This window comes from Ornithorhynchus anatinus, chromosome 5 (assembly GCF_004115215.2).
Source record: "Ornithorhynchus anatinus isolate Pmale09 chromosome 5, mOrnAna1.pri.v4, whole genome shotgun sequence".
NCBI lineage: Eukaryota > Metazoa > Chordata > Mammalia > Monotremata > Ornithorhynchidae > Ornithorhynchus > Ornithorhynchus anatinus.
In genome coordinates this window covers 8,944,932-8,966,459 of record NC_041732.1, presented here as the reverse complement: position 1 = coordinate 8,966,459, position 21,528 = coordinate 8,944,932, and the positions used below count along the sequence as shown (strand labels likewise).

Sequence of the window (21,528 nt, the reverse complement as noted above, 5' to 3'; positions counted from 1 at the left end):
GCATTTATTAAGCGTTTACTATGTGCCAGGCACTGTACTAATCTAATCCCAGCTTGGCCATTGGGCTGCTGTGTGACCTTGGGCAAGTCACTTCACTTCTCTGGGCCTCAGTTCCTTCATCTGCAAAATGGGGATTAAGACAGTGAGCCCCATGTTGGTCCGCTCCCTTTGCTCTACCCCCCCCCGCCCCACAGCACTTGTGCATATATGTACATATCTATAATTCTATTTATTTATATAAAATTTATATATATTCATTTATATAAATTTATTGTATATGTGTTATTATATGTTTATTTATTTAATATATATTTATTTATATAAATGCCTGTTTACTTCGTTCAATGTGTATATACCTATAATTCTATTTATTTCTATTGATGTCTGTCTCCCCTCACCAGACTGTAAACCCGGTGTGAGCAGGGATTCTCTCTCTTTTTGGCTGAATTGTACTTTCCAAGCGCCTAGTACAGCGCTCTGCACACAGTAAGTGTTCAATAAATACAATTGAATGAATGACTGTGTCCAACCTGATTAGCTTGTCTCTACGCAGCGTTTAGTACAGTGCCTGGCATATAGTAAATGCTTAAATTCCATTTCAAAAAAAAAAACAAAAACACTAACGAATTTTTTTTTAAATTTAGCTGCAGGGAGGGGGCAGAGGTTTGATGACAGGAATGGGGGGTCTAGGGGTGGCCCTCACCTTTCCAGAAGACTTCAAACGCTTCCTCGGTGGACTTCACCTCTATTTCTGTACATCCAGACACGTACATATTGTGATTCTTATCCTCCCTCAGGATTTTAGACTGCGGAGGTCTGCGGGGCGGAGGGAAAAGACAAAGAAAGCTTTTTACTCTTCGAGCGGAAAGGGCGACGACGCCTTCGTCAGATACCAACCGGGAAACCGAGACTTGACGTCGGAGAACGGAGAAGTCAAGCCTGCGGGGCCGCCTCTTACCAAGACGGTGGGAAGCAGATTGCAAGGAAGGACCGGCGCTCAACAATGAGGTTAGTCACGCTTCGAGAAATCGTGGAAGCACACGGGTTGGCTCTAATTCTAATTCGCCGCCGATTTCCCGCCCAGGTCGGGGGTGAGAACTCGCCACTATGGTCTCATGCACGGACTACGCACAGGACATCTAACGTTGGACTAACGGTACGAGACAGAAGCGGGGGAGGGGGCTCCGAACCCATCTACGACAACGGCGGAAAATAAAATTCAGCCAGGGGGCCTCTGGTCCCGCCTCAAGGGGAAGAAAACGAGACAAAACTGCCAACGTACATAAAGTCTGTGTTCCGCACCGGAGTGCTGCAACTGTTCCACCTACCAAAGGAATAGAGGAGATGTTATTGTCTCGATAGAGTCGCTCCTTCCTGTCAGTAATGATAGGGATGATAACTGTGGCCTTTGTTAAGTGCTTACTATGTGCCAGGCTCTGCACTAAGCGCTGGGGTAGATACAAGATCATCGGGTCCCACGTGGGGCTCACACAGGAGGGAGAACAGGTTTTGAATCCCCATAGTGCGGATGAGGGAACTGAGGCACAGAAGAGAACCGACTTGCCCAAGGTCACGCAGAAGGCAAGTGGCGGAGCCGGGATTAGATCCCAGGTCCAAGGTCTAACCACTAGGCTATGCCGCCTCCCACAGAACACAAGAGAGAAGCAGTGTGGCCTAGTGAAGAGAGCCCGGGCCTGGGAGTCAAAGGGATCTGGGTCCTAATCCCCGGCTCTGCCAAGTGCTTGCCTTGTGGCCTTGGGCAAATCACTTTGCTTTTCTGTGCCTCATTTTCCTCAACTGAAAAATGGGGATACCGCTTCTCCCTCCTAATTGGAGTGGGGGCCCCTTGTGAGACAAGGACTGGATCCGACCTAATTAACCTGTACCTATCCCAGCACTTAGAACAGTGTCTGACACATAGTAAGCACTTAAATACCATAAAAAAGACAGGAACCAACTCTCCAAAGAATTCCTAAAGTAACTAGAGAGGCCATGTGCCAAAGTGTCTAGAACTTTGGCAATTTTTTTTTTAAAAAAGAAAGCTCCATAAGACAAGGCCGGTTTATAAGATTCTCCATTCAAAATGCCTTTGCCATTTAGACAAGGGAGAAAATGGTAAGCGGTGAAATTACAGCAAAATGAATCCAAGTGTAGCCTAATGATGGAAACTGCTATCCCGATAATACAATCGCTCATCCTATCCTGCCTGGATTACTGCATCAGCCTCCTTGCTGACCTCTCAGCCTCTTCTCTCCAGTCCATACTTCACTCTGCTGCTCGGGATCATTTTCCTACAAAAACTTTCAGTCCATGTCACCCCACTTCCCAAAAAACTCCTGTGTTTACCCTTCCACCCCACATCAAACAAAAACTCCTCACCATTGACTTTAAAGTACTCAATCACCTTGCCCCCTCCTACCTCACCTTGCTACTCTCCTAATCCAACCCAGCCCACACATTTCGCTCCTCTAACGCCAACCTTCTCACTGTTCCTCTATCTCACCTAGCTCGCCGTGAACCCCTTTCCGGAACGTCCTGCCTCTGGCCCGGAACACCCTCCCTCCTCAAATCCGACAATTATTCTCCCTCTCTTCAAAGCCGTATTGAAGGCACATCTCCCACTCCCTTCTCTATCACCCTGATTCGCTCCCTTTGTTCATCCCCTCCTCCACACCACTTATGCAAGTATCTGTAATTTATTTATTTATATTAATGTCTGTCTCACCCACTCTAGACTGGAAACTCAATGTGGGCAGGAAATGTGGCTGTTTATTGTTGCATTTTATTCTCCCAAGCCCTTAGTACAGTGCTTTACACACAGTAAGTGCTCAATAAATATGACTAAATGAAAAGGTGGAGGGATGTGTAAAGCAGTACTGCACACCATACACACACACATAAAAACAAAACAGATTTTGTAGGTTTCCGTTTCATCTATTTTTCCATCACAGTAATCCAGTGAAGCTCCACCTCAAGAATGATTCCTTTTTGGAAAGTCTTACTTGAGCATCCAAACTTCATCAAAGAAACACACAAGAACGGAGAGGAAAAAAAAGAAGAGTTCAGGAGTGACTAGGAAATCTCAAAGAAACTCCAGGGGCTCATGCTTGGTTAGGTGCAGGTTTTCCAGGATCCTTCTGCAACCCGAAACCATGCATTTCTTAATCATCCCATCCAATCCGGAACGAGGAAAATCAAAGAAGGCATCCAAAGAACGCACACCTTACCTCCTGCTCAAACGTGAGCTTCCAAAAATTAAGTCTTGGTACCGTGCGTGCACAGATCCAAATCTGTGTGCAATATCTCCAGGTTCAAGCCTAAACCCTAACCTTTCTGCTCCTCGGGACATTCAGCTGCGTCAGAAAGAACGCCTAAGGCCGACGAGATTGTTAACTCTTAGCAGAAGAAACTCAGGAGCCTCAATCAACGGTATTTAATTGAGCGCTTATTGTGTGCAGAGTCAAATCATCCTTTCACCTTAAATCAGGCTTCAGGGAGTATTTATGGAGTCCCTAAGAGGAACACTGATTAGCCGGAGAAAGCTGTTACTTTGAGAAGTCATCCGGAGACAAGAGGCGACTCGATAAAACTGGTGACATCTGTTCGATCTTAAACGGGCTGCCGTTCCACCATAAGTCGCTCCCGCGACATCCAACCCTCGCCCGAGTAGGATCCTATCACTGAATGCGATGTTGAAGTCGTCAGGCCTTAGTTTCTCTCCCCGCCAACCCCCGCAAAAATAAAAGATCACCATCCATTCCTCTCTGGTCTTGCCATTTCGAGAGGATCCGGTCCCTCCGGGGAGCGAACGACAGCTAAGCTGGTCACTTACTTTGGTTTAATGGGGTCGAACGGAGCTTCCTCCAGCAGATCGTAGATGTAGTTATTGTAGATTTCGATATAAGAGACAAACACACCGTACACGCTGTCCTCGTCCACCTCCTCCGCCTTGCAGAACTCCTGCACGTTGATCATGTCGGCGAACTCCGGGTCGATGGGACGTCTGAAAAACGGGGAACGGAGGCATTTCCGTGACCCGGTTCTGGGCCGCCGCGCGGGCTAACTACAGCGCTCATAGCTTAACCGCCGCGGCCTGTTTTCCCCGGGTCGGCAGAGCCGTCGACCGGGCCTGTGACTATCGACTCTGTTGTACTGGACTCCCCCGAGAGCTTAGAACAGTGCTCTGCACACAGTAAGGGCTCAATGAATACCACCGGTGAGGACGGTGACCCATCGCTTACTTGCTCGATGGGGTCTTCGGCGTTGGCATGGCATCTCTTTTCTGCCGCTCTAACAGAGCATCCACTTCACACTGAATATCCATGCTGTTCCGGTCGTTGGACTTAAAGACCTGAGTGGGAGAGGAGGGGAGAGAGTCGGGCTGAGACGGGAATCAGCTTCTCTGGGCCTCAGTTTCCTCACCTGCAAAATGGGGATTCAATTCCAGTTCTCCCTCCTATTTAGACCGTGAGCCCCACGTGGGCCACGGGACTGTGTCCAACCTGGTTAACTTTTTTTTTTTCCAAATGGCATTTGTTAAAAACGCTCATTATGTGCCAGGCGCCGTTCTAAGCGCTTGGGTAAATACAAGGTAATCAGGTTAGACACAGTCCCTGTCCCACGTGGGCCTCACTGACTTAATCCCCATTTTACAGATGAGGTAACCGAGGCACAGAAGAGTTAAGTGACTTGCCCAAATTCACACAACAGACAAGCGAAGCCGGCACTAGAACCCAGGTCCTTCTGACTCCCAGGCCCACGCTTTAACCACTAGGCCATGCTGCTTCTAACCTCAGCACTTAGAACAGTGTTTGGCACATAGCACGCGCTTAACAAATACCATAAGGGAAAAAAAGCGGCAGTGTTTGCTAAGGGAAAGAGATGGGCCTGGGAGTCAGAGGATCTGGATTCCAGTCCCGGCTATATCACTGATGATGGTATTTGTTAAGCACTTACTATGTGCCAAGCACCGTTCTAAGCACTGGGGTAGATACAAGGTAATCAGGTTGTCCCACCGGGGGTTCGCCGTCTTAATCCCCATGTTACAGATGAGGTAACTGAGGCACAGAGAAGTTAAGTGACTTGGCCAAAGTCACGCAGCTGACAAGTGGCAGAGCTGGGATTAGAACCCACAACCTCTGACTCCCAAACCCGTGCTCTTGATTCTGGGAAAGTGACTTCACTTCTCTGGGCCTCAGTTTCCTTATGTGCAAAATGGGAATTAAGACCGGGAGCCCCATATGGGACAGGAAGTGTGTCCAACCTGATGAGCTTATGTCTACCCCAAGGCTTAAAACAGTGCACGGCACACAGTAAGCGCTGAACTAATACCATTTAAAAGCAAACAAAAGCAGCCCAGCGATACATACATTTAATTGCCACAAAGTAAATTTGAACGGACACAACCAAATGTTAAGAATAGGGTGGAAACGGGAGGCTTTGTGCTGCCGCCCTTCACTCGGGTGGATGTCAGACACCCCGGAACTGAAATTAGGGCCCCTGAAACTCACGTATCTCTTGGCTTGAAATGCTCCGATGCTGTTGAAGATCATGTCGAGGCAACGAGGGAGGAGTCCGCCGTCACCGGGAGAGCCCGTCATGGTGTGGGTTTTTCCGCTTCCCGTTACCCCGTAGGTGAACAGGAGCCCTAGAGTGAGGACGGAGACCGACACCGCTACAATTAGAGCCTGTCAAAATCTGCAGTTCGGCCGCTAAAAGGGCTGAGGCAACAAAATTGAGAAGCAGAGAGGCCTACTGGATAGAGCAAGGACCTTGGAGTCAGGAGGACCTGGGTTCTAGTCCCATCTCGCCTCTTGTCTGCTGTGTGACCTTGGCCTAGTCACTTGACTTCTCTGGGCCTCAGTTGCCTCAACTGTAATCATCTATAAAATGGGGATTAAGACAGAGAGCCCCATGTGGGGCATGGACTGTGTCCAACCTGATTAGCTTGGATCCGCCCTAGCGCTCACTACAGTGACTGGCACATCGTAAGCACCTAAATATTATTTAAAAATATATATATTATCGATTGACATCGGAGAGGGGCTGAAGATGGAGAAGCAGCGTGGCTCAGTGGAAAGAGCATGGGCTTTGGAGTCAGGGCTCATGAGTTCGAATCCCAGCTCTGCCACTTGTCGGCTGTGTGACTGTGGGCAAGTCACTTAACTTCTCTGTGCCTCAGTTCCCTCATCTGTAAAATGGGGATTAAGACTGTGAGCCCCACGTGGGACAACCTGATTCCCCTATGTCTACCCCAGCGCTTAGAACAGTGCTCGGCACATAGTAAGCGCTTAACAAATACCAACATTATTATTATTATTCTCTCAGGGGCTGAAGGGCAGTGAGGAGAGAAAGAGTCGAAACAATGAGAGAGACTCTCAGGGAGGCCAGACAATTACAGCATAGTTTAGTGGGATGCAGAGTGGATAGAACATGGGCCCGAGAGTCCGAAGGACCTGGGTTCTAATCCTGCTCTGCCACTTGTCTGCTGTGTGACCTTGGGCAGGTCACTTCACTTCTCTGGGCCTCAGCTGCCTCATTTGTGAAATGGGGATAAAACCGTGAGCCTCACGGGACAGGGACTGTGTTCGACCCAAGTACCCTGTATCTACCTCAACGTATAGAACTGTGCTTGGTACATAATAAGCGCTTAAGAAGTATCATAATTATTGTTATTTATTATTATGGGGGGGAAGGGAGATGACACCTAAAGAAGTTCCAAACAAAGGAGAAAACGTACCTCCCCTTGAGGGCAAGGAGGTGGCATGCAGTAAAAAATACCAAGGGGCAGAGCCCACAGGGCAAACAACCAGCCCCTCAAACCTGGAAAAAATCAGGTCGGTCGATAAATTAATGGTATTTATTGAGCCCTTACTATTTGCAGTTTGCCGTATTAAGTGCTTCGGAGAGTATAATGCACCCGAATTAGTAGTCGCATTCCTTGCTCATGATGAGCTTACAGATTAGAGGACTTGTTGCAGCCCAAAGCGAAACAGTTCAACTTGAGCATTTGGTTCAGTAGAAAAAATTCCAAGGAATTGTAAAAAAAAAGGGAGCGGGTGGGTGGCCGGCCAGGAAGGGGTGAGGGGACACAGGTGGGAGAACTGTCTTTTGGCAGGAAAACTATTTCAGGCACAGGCCCATTCCTACATTTCTTCGAAGCTACTCAGAGATTTCACTTGTACTGACAAAAAAAATGAAAAAAAAAGCTTCATTTTCTCCATTCTAAGCACCGCATTTAAGAAATGAAGATGAATTTTCCACACCAGATCTTAAATGTAAACTAAAGCCAAGCAGGAACAGGAATGTCAGTCAAAAAAAACCACACCCAAAACCAAAACAAACAAAAAAACAAAACAAAAACAGAACTCTGCAGTGCCTCTGGAGCCCAGAGGACAATTTTTCAAAAGCCAAACCCCAAACAGCACATACCGTTTTTACCATGAATCAAGTCATCTACCAAGGGACAGGCAACAACATCAAACAGCTCCTTCTGGGTAACCAGGGTACCAAACACTTGTTTGAATGAATACTGCGTCTGAGAAGAGAGAAAAAAAGCCTGGTGAAGACGTGCTCAATCAATCAATGGTATTTACTGAGTGCTTACTGTGTACAGAGCACCGTATTAAGTGCTTGGGAGAGTACGATATAACAGACACGTTCAGAGCACGGGCCTGGGAGTCAGAAGGCCATGGTGTCTAATCCCGGCTCTGCCACGTCTCTTGTGTGATCATCATCACCACCTTAGGCAAATCACTTCACTCTCTGGGCCTCAGTGCCCTCATCTGTAAAATGGGGATTAAGACTCTGAGCCCAGTGTGGGACAGGGACTGCGTCCAACCCCACAAGCCTGTATCTAACCCGGTGCTTAGAACAGTGCCCGGCACATAGGAAGCGCCTAAATTCTACATGGTATTCATTAAAGACTGTTTTAATGAACGAACACGTGAATGAGATCGTAGCACTGAGCTTCACCGTCCACTTCCCCCCGTTTCCAAAACAAGAATCTGTTCAAGTATTTAAGCCAGTGCCTGGCACATAGTAAACACCTGAATTCTACATGGTATTCATTAAAGACTGTTTTAATGAACGAATACGTGAATGAGATCGTAGCACTGAGTTTCACCATCCACATCCCCCCGTTTCCAAAACAAGAATCTGTTCAAGTATTTAAGCCACGTGGAGAAGTACCCATCTAGCGCTCGTGCCATGCACGAGGAAGCAAACGAGACCTGCGTGTAACCTGATTACTTGTATCTATCCCAGCACTTAGAACAGTGGCTGGCATGTAGTAAGCGCTTACCAAATACCATAAAAAAAGGGGGGGGGGGGCTATCCTGCCTGGCACTTCAGCCCCCTGGATGCCATTTTGCTGCCGAGGAGGAAGGGAGCAGATTGAACAAAACCAGGAGAGGGGGTGCTCTGACCCCTAGGCCATCCTTCCAGCAAATGCCCCTCTCTGAGAGGAGCAGCGCGGCTTAGAGGATTGAGCACGGGCTTGGGAGCCAGAAGGAACCGGGTTCTCATCCTGGCTCTGCCACTTGTCTGCTGTGAGACCTGGGCAAGTCACTGCACTTCTCTCAGCCTCAGTTACCTCATCTGTAAAATGGAGATTAAGACTGTGAGCTCCATGCGGGACAGTGGACTACGGCCAACCTGATTATTTTGAATCTACCCCAATGGTGAGAACATTCCTCACCACTGATGATGATGATGATGTCATTTGTTAAGCGCTTACTATGTGCCAAGCCCTGATCTATGCAGTGAGGAAGATACAAGGTTCTCAGCTTGTCCCACGTGGGGCTCATGGTCTTAATCCTCATTTTACAGATGAGGTAACTGAGGCACAGAGAAGTGAAATGATTTGTCCAAAGTCACAAAGCTGACAAGTGAAGCAGGCAATCCCCTCGAGCCCTCGTACCTCACCTAGTTACTCTCCCACTCCAACCCAGCCTGCACACTTGGCTCTTCTAATGCTAAACTCCTTCCTGGACCTCGATCTCATCTTTTTCGCCTCCAACCTTTCAGAGAGATGCCCTCCTCCTATCAGACAGGTAACGGCTCTCCCTCCCTTCAAAGCCTTGTTGAAGGCACATCTCCTCCTAGAGAAGCCTTCCCTAAGCCCTCCCTTTTCCTCTCCTCCCACACCCTTCAGCGATACCCTGACTTGCTCCCTTCATACATCCTCCCTCCCATCCCCAAAGCACATATGTATATATCTGTAATTTATTTATTTTAAGTATATTAATGTCTATCTCCCCCTCTAGACTGTGAGCTCATTGTGGGCAGAGAATGTGTCTGCTTGCTGTTGTACTGTACTCTCCCAAGTGCTTAGTACGGTGCTTTGCACGCACTAAGCGTTCAGTAAATATAATTGAATGAATGACTGAACGATTAGCTTGTATTTTCCTCAGTGCTTAGTTCATGGCACACAGTGGGCACTTAATAGCACTAAAAGAAAAAAACACCTTAAGAGGTCGGCAACATTCACACGAACATTATCTGCCTTTCAAAAAGTATCCCAGAGAACATGAATTCAGCTTTGGGAGTGGGGGGATATAAGGTCCTTGTGGGCAGGGAATGTGTAATTCTGCTATTTGTTAAGCGCTTACTATATGCCAAGCACTGTAGTAGGCACTGAAGTACATACAGTAAAACCGTGTCCCACAAGGGGCTCTCAGAGTAAGCAGGAGGAAGAACAGGTACTGAATCCCCATTTTGCAGGTGGGGCCATTGAGGCACAGAAGTGAAGGGACTTGCGCAAGATTAGAATCCGGGGCCCCTGACTCCTACACCCGTGTTCCTTCCACTAGGCTGTCCGTGTCTACTAACTCAGTTATGTCATAGTCCCCCAAGTGCTTAGTACAGTGCTCTGCACAGGGTAAGTACTCAATGTCATGAATTGATGGATGTCTGGCAATTTTAAAACCGCCTCCCTAGTGGCAGGGATGACTTCGCTTTTGGACGTAGGGGTGGGAAAAGGTGGGCTGTGATTTTAGCAGGGGAATGCGAACGGGGAGGGGAACGGACTTCAAAAGGTTTAAGCCAAAGAGCCACCATTTCCACTTTGATTGGAAACTCGGATCTTTTCGGAGACCGGGGATGAGCAAATCTGGGAATGTGGCTCATAGAACCGTGGTCGGCCCTATGCCCGGCGGGCTGAGGCTAAGAACCGGGTAACCATTCTCAGACAGCACCCGCCGGGTCCTTTGCCAACTTAATGTGATTATTTCAAGGTCAGAAAAATCAGGAATCTAAATCCTTCTACTCGCCCAGAGATCTGCAGGGATTATAACCTCTGCGGTTATCACTCCTCTAGCACCTGCCACCCCCAAGCAGTTTCCAGGGTACGAATGCATAGCCCCTCCTGAACTCAGAGGAGCGAGAAAAATGTATCCCCCTAAACCACAAGAACCAGCTTAAAATGAAATCAGTGGTTTGTAGCGAGCACTTTTGGGCCTGCAGAGCACTATACTAATAGTACATTATCACTATACAGTAACAATGTGGCGTTTTCACTTACACCGCGAATCGCCAAAAACCAGTGTTAAATTCATTTGGTAAAAATAGCAAAAAGCTGTCGATTTAAGGAGGAAAAGGCACTAAATGCAGCATTTCAAAGTAATAAGAGCTTCACAAAGAATGCGAGGCGTAGGGGTACCCAAAACTGCTGCACTGCCAAAAATCTCTCCTAAGCTTATTTTCACACATCTAGAATAAGAGAAGATACTAAAGTATAATTGTCGATTGGCACCCAAAACCTCCCATCCCTTCGCTCTACACAATCAGCTGTCGAGCACTGGGCCAGACCCGAGTCACCGGACCACCTGCAGAAGTTCCCCCTCCTGCCCGGTCAGCCGGTCATATTTACTGAGCGCTTACTGTGCGCAGAGCGCTGTAACTAAGTGCTTGGGAGAGCACAATGAAACAATAAACAGAAACATTCACTGCCCACAATGAGCTTATAGTACGGCCCCACTCCAGTTGACATTATCAGAGGAAGCTTGGCTACGACGACGTCATATGGAAGTTTCTCGACGCCTCCAGATCCGGAGCGTTTCTCCTGGAGAAGGGGGGGGGGGCTCTCCCGATTCCCACCCCGTCTTGCTCCGGAGCCGTTCACACGGGTGCCGCTTCCGGCTCGAGAGGAGGGAGGCTGGGAGCTCGTGTCTCCAAGTGTCCGATAAATACCACTGAATGATCGATTCCAGGTTCTCAACCTCCACCACGCCACCGGAAGCCGCCTCTGTCGACTCCTAAAAATTTCATAAGTTCACAGGGCTTCCCAGGTCAGCATCAGAAATTCTAGGGTTGGCATTCTAGGGTGGTTCTATTGTACTCTCCCAAGCTCTCAGTACAGCGCCCTGCCCACAGTAAGTGCTCAACAAATACCACCGACTGGCTGACGGACAGATCAAGGCCAGGTAATTGGCTGTCGACTCTACGAGTGGGCGATTAAACTGAAATAGCCAACGGGAACACAGGCTTACCTCCTTGAAGTCTCCATTTCGGTTTATTCGATATCCTTCGGGGGTATGGAGTTGAACTGTCGTTTCATTGATCACCTCTATGCAACACTCCTGATCCTGAAAGCTGAGGGGGCGAACTCGACAGTATACCTAGGAAACAGGAAATATTGTGACAAAAAAACCAACGATACCTTGATGAAACAGAAAGACACACCAGCCTCCTCGGTGTACCTCGATCTCGTCTATCTCACCGGCGACCGTCCCGCCTCAGGCCTGGTACGCTCTCCCTCCTCATATCCGACAGATGATCCATCTCCCCACCTTCAAAGCCTCATTGAAGGCACATCTCCTCCAGGAAGCCCTCCATGACTGAGACCTCATTTCGTTTAATTGCATTTATTGGGCGCTTACTGGGGGCAGAGCACTGTACTAAGTGCTTGGGAGACTTCAACAATAAACAGACACGTTCCCTGCCCACAAAGAGCCTACCTGCTCCCTTCTGCCCTGAGTTGCTCCCTTTATTCACCCTCCTTCCCAGCCCCACAGCACTTATATCCAGATCGGTAATTTATTTCTATTAATGTCTGTTTCCCCCGTCGGGTGAACAGGGAATGTGTCTGTTACATTGCTGTGTTGTACTCTCACACAGCAAGCACTCAAAAAATACAATCGATTGATTAAATGCAACCCCCACCCCGGTTATAGACAAACTGCCGGAGACACTCACCGAGATCTAGAAGCTAAAGCCCAGGCCCGGGAGCCGGGAGGACCTGGGTTCTAATCCCGGCTCCGCCACTTGTCTGCCGGGTGACCTTGGACAAGTGACTTCTCTGCTGTGGGATTATGAGCCCCACGTGGGACAGGGGCTGCGTCCAACTTGATTTGTTTATATCTACCCCAGCTCTTAAGGCACACAGTAAGCGCTTAACAAACATCATTAAAAAAATCTTTCCACAAACAATTAGAGGATTCTTTTTACCTTCCCCTGATCTTTCGTGAGAACTGGAAGCCAAATTCATCCAATTAAGCTTTTGAAAAAAAATAAAACTTTGACATTCCCGCAATTAAAAAGGCAGTTTCTCTTTGAAGTTAGAGGATTTGGGTCAGGGTATGAACGTCAAATCCTACTTTCCTTTACGTGCTTTGCAATTCCAGGACGCCCAGCTTTTCCATCTCCTGGGGGGATTGGGTTTTTACAGAACTCACGCACGCCCGATATCTTAGGCAACTTGCAGTCACAGTGCAATCAGGGGGCTAATTTCTAGAAAAGACATCCCTTGCTCAGGGAGGCAGCGTGGCCCAGTGGATAGAGCCCGGGCCTGGGAGTCGGATGGCCCTGGGTTCTAATCCCGGCTCTGCCACTTTCATTCATTCATTCAATAGTATTTATTGAGCACTTACTATGTGCAGAGCACTGTACTAAGCGCTTGGAATGAACAAGTCGGCAACAGATAGAGACGGTCCCTGCCGTTTGACGGGCTTACGGTCTAATCGGGGGAGACGGACAGACGAGAACAATGGCAATAGAGTCGAGGGGAAGAACATCTCATAAAAACAACGGCAACTAAATAGAATCGAGGCGATGTACATTTCATTAACAAAATAAATAGGGTAATGAAAATATATACAGTTGAGTGCCACTTGTCTGCTGGTTGTGACCTAGGGCAAGTCACTTCCCTTCTCTGAGCCTCATCTGTGAAATGGGGATTAAGACTGTGAGCCCCATGTGGGACAGGGACTGAGTCCAACCTGATTATTATTATTTACTTCTCTTAATGTCTGTCACCCCCTCTAGCATGTAAAGTTGTTGTGGGCAGGGAATATGTCTATTGTTCTACTATACTCTCCCATGTGCTTAGTTACAGTGCTCTGCACACAGTAATCCCTCAATAAACACAATTGACTGACTGATCTACCCCAGCACTTAGAACAGTGCTTGACACATAGCAAGCGCTTAACAAATACCATCATTATCATGCAAAGAGCACTTAAGACTGTTTCCACTGCTGTCCAATTTGAGGGGGAGGGTGCTTCTGGGATGGATTCCATTTTAACTGACAAATTTAACGCCGCCGTAAAACGCCAGAAGCAGCGTGGCTCAGTGGAAAGAGCCCGGGCTTAGGAGTCAGAGGTTATGGTTCAAATCCCAGCTCTGCCACGTGTCAGCTGTGTGACTGTGGGCAAGTCGCTTCACTTCTCTGGGCCCCAGTTACCTCATCTGTAAAATGGGGATGAAGACTGCGAGCCTCACTTGGGACAACTTGATTACCCTGTATCTACCCCAGCGCTTAGAACAGTGCTCTGCACATAATAAGCGCTTAACAAATACCAACAATATTATTACCATGTCTCGCTCATAATGAAGTACCACGTGCCAACGGATTGATGGGCAAGGAGTAGCTAGAGCCCAGGTGGTGTTATTTGGCAGGAGGCCCTGTGCCCCGGACACCGGGGCCTTGGGTTCTAATCCGTCTTCTGCAGCTCACCTGTTGGGTGACCTTGGGCAAGTCAACTACTCTGGGTCTCTCTTTCCTCATCTATAAAATGGGGATTCGTTACCCGATCTCCCACCTGCTTAGACAGTGAGCCCTGCGTGGGACAGAGATTGGGTCTCACTTGATTAACTTGCATCTTCCCCGGCCCTTAGCACTGTGCTTGTAAGTGCTTAACAATTACCATAAAAAAGAAACAACTGCCTATGACAACAATTAGGGAGAAACGATGGGATTTGAAATTCCATCATTCATTCATTCAATAGTATTTATTGAGCGCTATGTGCAGACACTGTACTAAGCGCTTGGAATGTACAAATCGGTGAAAGATAGAGACAGTCCCGGCCCTTTGACGGGCTTACAGTCTAACTGGGGTGAATGGCAGGCCCAAAGCTCATTTGAAGTTCACTGAAACGAACTTATCTGCCATTTCCCGCTGTAGTCACTTAGGCCATGATGAGAGTTCCTTCGAGTCCACTCTAATAATAATAATGTTGGTACTGGTTAAGCGCTTACTATGTGCAGAGCACTGTTCTAAGCGCTGGGGTAGATACAGGGTCATCAGGTTGTCCCACATGAGGCTCACAGACTTCACCCCCATTTTACAGATGAGGTAACTGAGGCACAGAGAAGTGAAGTGACATGTCCACAGTCACACAGCTGACAAGTGGCAGAGCCGGGATTCGAACCCATGACCCCTGACTCCCAAGCCCGGGCTCTTTCCACTGAGCCACGCTGCTGGGATACCCTTAGGGCTCCCGGATGTGTGGGGGGAGCGGGGGCGTGGTTGGGGGGGTCCCTGAAATAACCAAAGGCAAAGGGCCAATCTGGGAGTTTTCTCCTTGGGTGGTCACACCCCATCTACTTATTTCTATTCCTGGCTGTCTCCCCCTCTAGACTCTGAGCTCGCTGTGGATAGGATGGGTCTGTTTACTGTTATTCTCTACTCTCCCAAGCACTTAGTACAGTGCACTGCACACAATAAGTGCTCAGTACGACCGAATGAATGACTGGAAGGGATCTGCGCCTTCGGCTGCACTGTACTCTCCCACGCGCTTAGTACAGTACGGTGCACATAAGAAGCGCTCGATGAATACCACTGACTGATTTGATTCGCTTCAAGTGCTACACATCATCACGAGCATCTTCACTCCCCTGTCGCCTCGCCCGGCATTGTTCCTTTCCATTCCTTTCCAGGCCAAGAGTCAGCTCCATCAGGGCCGGGAAATTGGAGAATTTCCGGAATCGGGCAAGGGAGTCCGTTGCGTTCTCGGGGCCCACTTTATCCGGACAAAAGACGGAGTACACTGCTCTAAATTCCACTCTCTCTGCTGCCCCAGTGACTCCAAGAGAGCAACACAAAAATCAAGGACGGACACACACGCACACCAAAAAAAAAAATCTTACCCCAACTGGATCTTTCAGACTGGTGTTGGATCCTTTCTTTGGAAATGGCTTCCTGGGAGTTTTAGTTCTCCTGGTCATAAAAGGAAAAAAAAGAGAGAATTCGTCCACACCAGCAACAAAATGCGGCCATTTCGAGGAAAAAGAAACAAGCAATAAATACCAGCAACTCTGCCTACTCTCATCCATGGTGTAAATGCTTCAATTTCCAGCACAAAGGCTGGTGAGTTTACAGTGTTCTGCAGAGAACACACTTCAAATGCCACTGATTGACAACCACAAAAAAGGCTATATCTCAGAAAACAATGTAAAGAGAACAATTTTCAATAAAAGGAATGATTGCTTCTAGAAGAATGCTGTTTCCATCCTTAAAAAAAAGCAAAAACTAAATCCCAACAAAAAGTAGGGAACGGGAGGGGGGATTAAGATAATTGCCTAAACTGCTAGCTTCCTTGATCAATAGGAACGTGAGAGTAAAATCTGTGCAGTTTAGCTACAAACTCAATCTTTTCCTTTTTCACTCTGCAAGGATACACTAAACCAACTGAAAGGATTTAAATAGCCTGACATATGTCCCTTTTGAGGAAAAAAAACCCCACGTTTTCCAAAGACGATGTTCCTTTCCTGCTCTCGGAATATTTTGTGTGAAGTCCGCGGATATCAAGGAACACACAGTTTGAAGGGTTTAAAGTCATAACAATCTACAACAGTGAGACTTGAACACATGGTTGATTTTCTTGGAATGGTGTCAGAGGGCTCCCTGTGGGAAGAGATCAAGTCTGCCAAGTCTGCTGTACTGTACTCTCCCAAGCGCTTAGTACAGTATTCTGCACATAGTAAGGGCCTAATAAATACTATCGACTGATTGTTAATGAAGCCTGAATGAAGCAGAGGGAGCAGAATCCCTCAGTCTCCAGAAACCGCACCTCATCCACACCTACCCTCCCTCTCAATGAGGTGCAAACAGGACCAAAGCTGATTAGCTAGACGCCCCTGACATTGCGGAGCACCAAAAAAAAGGGGGGCGGGGGGGGGATGGAGGAGAGGGTTTCCTCTCCTAACAATAGCAATGATGTAATTGGAGATTTCAGCAAATGCTCAGTAAGGTGGGAACTTAAAAAGGAAAAAGTAATGAATGCGAAACGATGATCTCTTTAGCGTCTAGTACAGTGCTAACGGGATCTGTTTTAAAGAGGTGTGAGCAAGGAGCAGAGAAGGAAGCCCCGTGGCCCGCTGGAAAGAGCCCAGGGTTGGGAGTTAGGAGACCTGGGTTCTCCCCCCATCTCCACCCATCATCTGCTGCGTGACCACAGGCGTCACCTAATTTTTGTGCCTCGTTTCCTCATCTGTAAAATGACGACAGGGAACGTGTCTGCCAACTCCGTTAAACTCACCCAAGCGCTTAATACAGTGCACAGTAAAGCGCTCAATAAATACCATCGTGATTGGAGACAAGAAACCTGTGGCCTTTGGCTGGGAGCCCCGGGTGCCTGTTTCTGACCTGATTATAATAATAATAACGTAGGTATTTAAGCGCTCTCTACGTGCCGAGCACTGTTCTAAGCGCTGGGGAAGATACGGGGTAATCAGGTTGTCCCACGTGAGGCTCACAGTCTTAATCCCCACTTTACAGATGAGGTAACTGAGGCCCCGAGAAGTGAAGTGACTTGCCCAAAGTCACATAGCAGACAGTTGGTGTGGCCGGGATTAGAACCACATCCTCTGACCCCTCAGCCCATGCTCTTGTATCTACCCCAACGCTTAGTACAGTGTCTGACCCCTATTAAGGCCTTAACAAATACCATTAACGACAACAACCCAATGATCTTGTATCTGAGGCATCGCGGAAGAGCTTGACCAACACCATCAACCACCACCACCGGACGACCTTATATCGACCCCGGCGTTTAGTACGGCGTCAGGCACCTCGTAAGCGCTTAACAAATACCATCAACAACAATCACCCGATGATCACAGGATCTACCCCAGCGCTTAGTCTAGCGCCCGGCGCAGAGTAAGAGCTTAGCAAACACAATCGACAAGCAGATGAGCTTGCATCTACCCAGCGTTTAGTTCAGTGCCTGGCACATGGTAAGAGTTTAACAAATAGCATTAAGAGGGCAGCCAGCGCTCAGAGGGGCTGGGTTGCGGGTCCCCCGCCCACCATCTCCTTGGGAGCTCCTTCCTTCCTCCTTCCCTCCCACCCCCTGCCTCTGGACTAGACGCCCCCGCTCCTCAAATTTGAAAATCCCTCTCCACCGCTTCAAAACCTTACTGAAGGCCCACCTCCTCCAAGAGGCCTTCCCTGATTAAGCCCCCCTCTCCTCCCACTCCCTTCTGGGTCGCCCTGGCTTGCTCCCTTTATTCATCCCCCCCCCACCCCGTCCCGTCCCCACAGCACTTAATAATAATAATGATGGCATTTGCTAAGCGCTTACTATGTGCCAAGCACTGTTCTAAGCGCTGGGGGAGATACAGGGTAATCAGGTTGTCCCACGTGGGGCTCACAGTCTTCTCCCCCATTTTCCAGATGAGGGAACTGAGGCCCAGATAAGTTAAATGACTTGCCCAAGGTCACACAGCAGACAGGTGGTGGAGCCGGGATTCGAACCCATGACCTCTGACTCCCAAGCCCGGGCTTTTCCCACTGAGCCACGCTGCTTCTCTAATGTCCACTTCGGTCCATCGCTGTCATTTATTGATTTCTATTCACGTTAGTCTCCCCGCCTCTAGACTGTCACCTCGTTGTGGGCAGGGCATGCTCGGCCTAATCGGCGGAGCCCGAGTCGGAAAGTCATGGGTTCTAATCCCGCCCCTGCCACTGGTCTGCTGGGTGACCTTGGGCAAGTCACTTCACTTCTCTGGGCCTCAGTTCCCTCATCTGCAAAGCTGGGGATTGAAACTGTGAGCCCCACATGGGGCAAGAACTGTGTCCAACCCCATTTGCTGGTAACCGCCCCAGCGCTTAGTACAGTGCTTGGCACATAGAGAAGCGGCATGGCTCAGTGGAAAGAGCACGGGTTGGGGAGTCAGAGGTCATGGGTTCGAATCCCCGCCCTGCCACTTGTCAGCTGTGTGACTGTGGGCAAGTCACTTCACTTCTCTGGGCCTCAGTTACCTCATCGGTAAAATGGGGATGAAGACTGGGAGCCTCACGTGGGACCACCTGATTACCCTGTATCTACCTCAGCGCTTAGAACAGTGCTCTGCACATAGTAAGCGCTTAAAACAAAAACCAACATTATTATATAATAAGCGCTTAAACACCACAATTATGATGTGTCTTTTTATTGTTGTATTGGACGCTCCCAAGCGCTTAGTTCGGTGTTCTGTAGATAGTAAGCGCTCAATCAACGCGATGGAATGAATGCACGGGCCTGGAAGCCAACAGGTCATGGGTTCTAATCCCGCCTCGGTCACTCGTCTGCTGTGTGACCTTGGGCAAGTCACTTCACTGTGCCTCAGCTCCCTCATCTGTCAAATGGGGATGAAAACTGTGAGCCCCTCGTGGGGCAACCTGATTGCCTTGTATCCACCCCCGCGCTTAGCACAGTGCCTGGCACATAGTAAGCGTTTAACAAATGTCAGAATAATAATCAACCCCAGCGTTTAGAACAGTGCCTGGCACCGAGTAAACGCTTAAATGCCAGACTAATCTCCAACCCCGGTCTTAAAACAGTGCCTGGCACATAGTAAGCGTTTAACAAATACCAGAATAATCAACCCCAGCGCTTAGAAAAGGGCCTGGCACGTAGTAAGCGCTTAACCAATGCCGGGATAGTAATCAACCCCAGCGCTTAGAACAGTGCCTGCCACATAGTAAGCTCTTAAATCCTAGAATAGAAATCGACGCCAGCGTTCAGAAAGTGTCTGGCGTTAAGTAAGCGCTTAAATGCTAGGACGAGAATCAACCTCAGCGCTTAGCACAGGGCCTGGCACAGAGTCAGCGCTTGACAAATAGCAGAATAATCAACCCCGGCTAACGATCGACCGCAGCGCTTCGCACAGGGCCAGGCGGAGAGCAAGCGCTTAGCAAACAGCACGATGCGAGGGACAAGGCGGCCGGGGGGAGGCGGGGGGAGGGAAAGACTCACGCGGACTTCATGGCTGCCGGTGGGTCCTGCCCGTCCCGAAGCCCGTTTCAACTTTCCCTCCGCGGCCCGGAGGCCGCACGGCCGCCGCGGATTTCAAACCAGCCAATCAGCGCCCGAGGAGGGGAAAGGGCGGGGTGACGTAAGCAGCGTAAGGAACGTGAGGGCGGGGGGGGCCACGTCAGCCCGCCGGGGGGCGGGGCCAAGGCCTCCTCGGCTCCGGCGCAGCCGCACTCCCTCCCTCCCTCCGGCTTACGTCGCTCACGCATTCGTTCCTTCATTCATCCGATCAGTCATTCCCTCGAGCATTCATTCATTCGAGCATTCTTTCACTGGATCATTCGTTCATTCCAGCCATCATTCATTCATCCGCGCGTTCGTTCATTCCAGCATTCTTTCTTTCATTGGATCATTCGTTCATTCCAGCCATCATTCATTCATTCGAGCTTTCTTGCTTTCATTGGATCATTCGTTCATTCCAGCCGTCATTCATTCATTCGAGCATTCGTTCATTCAAGCAGTCATTCACTCATTCGAGCTTTCTTGCTTTCATTGGATCATTCGTTCATTCCAGCCATCATTCATTCATCCGCGCGTTCGTTCATTCCAGCATTCTTTCTTTCATTGGATCATTCGTTCATTCCAGCCATCATTCATTCATTCGAGCTTTCTTGCTTTCATTGGATCATTCGTTCATTCCAGCCGTCATTCATTCATTCGAGCATTCGTTCATTCAAGCAGTCATTCACTCATTCGAGCTTTCTTGCTTTCATTGGATCATTTGTTCATTCCAGCCATCATTCATTCATTCGAGCAGTCGTTCATTCCAGCCATCATTCATTCATTCGAGCATTCATTCTTTCATTGGATCATTCGTTCATCCAAGCAATCATTTATTCTATCGTTCATCCATTCACTCTGTCATTCATTCATCTCTCACTGGATCATTCATTCATTCAAGTGATCATTTATTCATTCGATCATTCATCCATTCACTCTGTCATTCATTCATCTTTCATTGGATCAGTCATTCATTCAAGCAATCATTCTTTCATTGGATCATTCATTCATTCAAGCATTCATTCATTCTTTCATTTGATCATTCATTGATTCAAACAATCATTCAGCCAGTCATCCATTCGATCATTCATTCATTCAAACAATCATTCATTCATGCATTCGATCATTCATTCATTCAAGCAACCATTCATTCATATTGGCTGGGTACTTACTGTGTGCAGAGCACTGTACTAAGCACTTGGAAAAGTACAATTTGGCAACAGAGACAGTCCCTGCCCAACAATTTTTGAAAGCTTACATTCATTCATTCATTTACTCCTATTGACTGAGCGCTTACTGTGTGCAGAGCACTGTACTAAGAGCTTGGGAAAGTACAATTTGGCAACAGATAGAAACAATTGCTACCCAACAATTTTTGAAAGTTTACATTCATTCATTCATTTAATCGTATTGAGGGTTTACTGTGTGCAGAGCACTGTACTGAGCATGTGGAAAAGTACAATTTGGTAACACGTAGAGGCAATCCTTGCCCAACAATTTTGAAAACTTACATTCATTCATTCATTCAATCGTATTGATTGAGCACTTGCTCTGTGCAGAGCACTGTACTGAGCACTTGGAAATTTCAATTTGGCAACACATAGAGGCAATCCCTGCACAACAATTTTTGAAAACTTACATTCATTCATTCAATCGCATTGATTGAGCACTTACTGTGTGCAGAGCACTGTACTAAGTGCTTGGAAAGTACACTTTGGCAACATGTAGAGACAATCCCTATCCAACAACGAGCTGTGCAGAGCACCGTAGTAAGCGCTTGGGGAGAGTACAGTAGAACAATATAACATACATTTCCTGCCCATAGCGACCTTATGGCCTAAAGTGGGGGGGGCAGACATTAATAGAAATAAAGACATGACAGATAATAATAATAATTACTATTATGGTATTTGTCAAGCAATTACTACGTCCAGGCCCAGGCACTGTATAAAGCGCTGGGGTGGAGACAAGGAAATAGTGTCGGACACAGACCCTGTCTATGTAGGGTCACAG

The 21,528-nt window shown here is 48.1% G+C and overlaps 1 protein-coding gene across 6 annotated transcripts in view; it reads right to left on the bottom strand.

Annotated features, from left to right (window-relative positions):
- Positions 1-19,628, bottom strand: part of KIF23 (kinesin family member 23) — a 38,040-nt gene extending 18,412 nt beyond the window's left edge. For 4 of the 6 annotated variants that reach the window (XM_007655820.3, XM_029066575.2, XM_029066577.2 and 1 more), the window contains exons 1-9: positions 19,459-19,628; positions 15,368-15,437; positions 11,490-11,618; positions 7,432-7,537; positions 5,511-5,647; positions 4,242-4,351; positions 3,833-4,003; positions 1,283-1,324; positions 704-816 (exon numbers count right to left, since the gene is read on the bottom strand). In XM_007655820.3, coding sequence (XP_007654010.2) covers positions 704-816; positions 1,283-1,324; positions 3,833-4,003; positions 4,242-4,351; positions 5,511-5,647; positions 7,432-7,537; positions 11,490-11,618; positions 15,368-15,437; positions 19,459-19,469 — 889 coding nt within the window. In that variant the 5' untranslated portion in view covers positions 19,470-19,628. The remainder of the gene's footprint in view (positions 1-703; positions 817-1,282; positions 1,325-3,832; positions 4,004-4,241; positions 4,352-5,510; positions 5,648-7,431; positions 7,538-11,489; positions 11,619-15,367; positions 15,438-19,458) is intronic. The other 2 variants (XM_029066572.2, XM_029066576.2) reach the window with 1 other exon arrangement.
- Between the last annotated feature and the right edge of the window lie 1,900 nt (positions 19,629-21,528).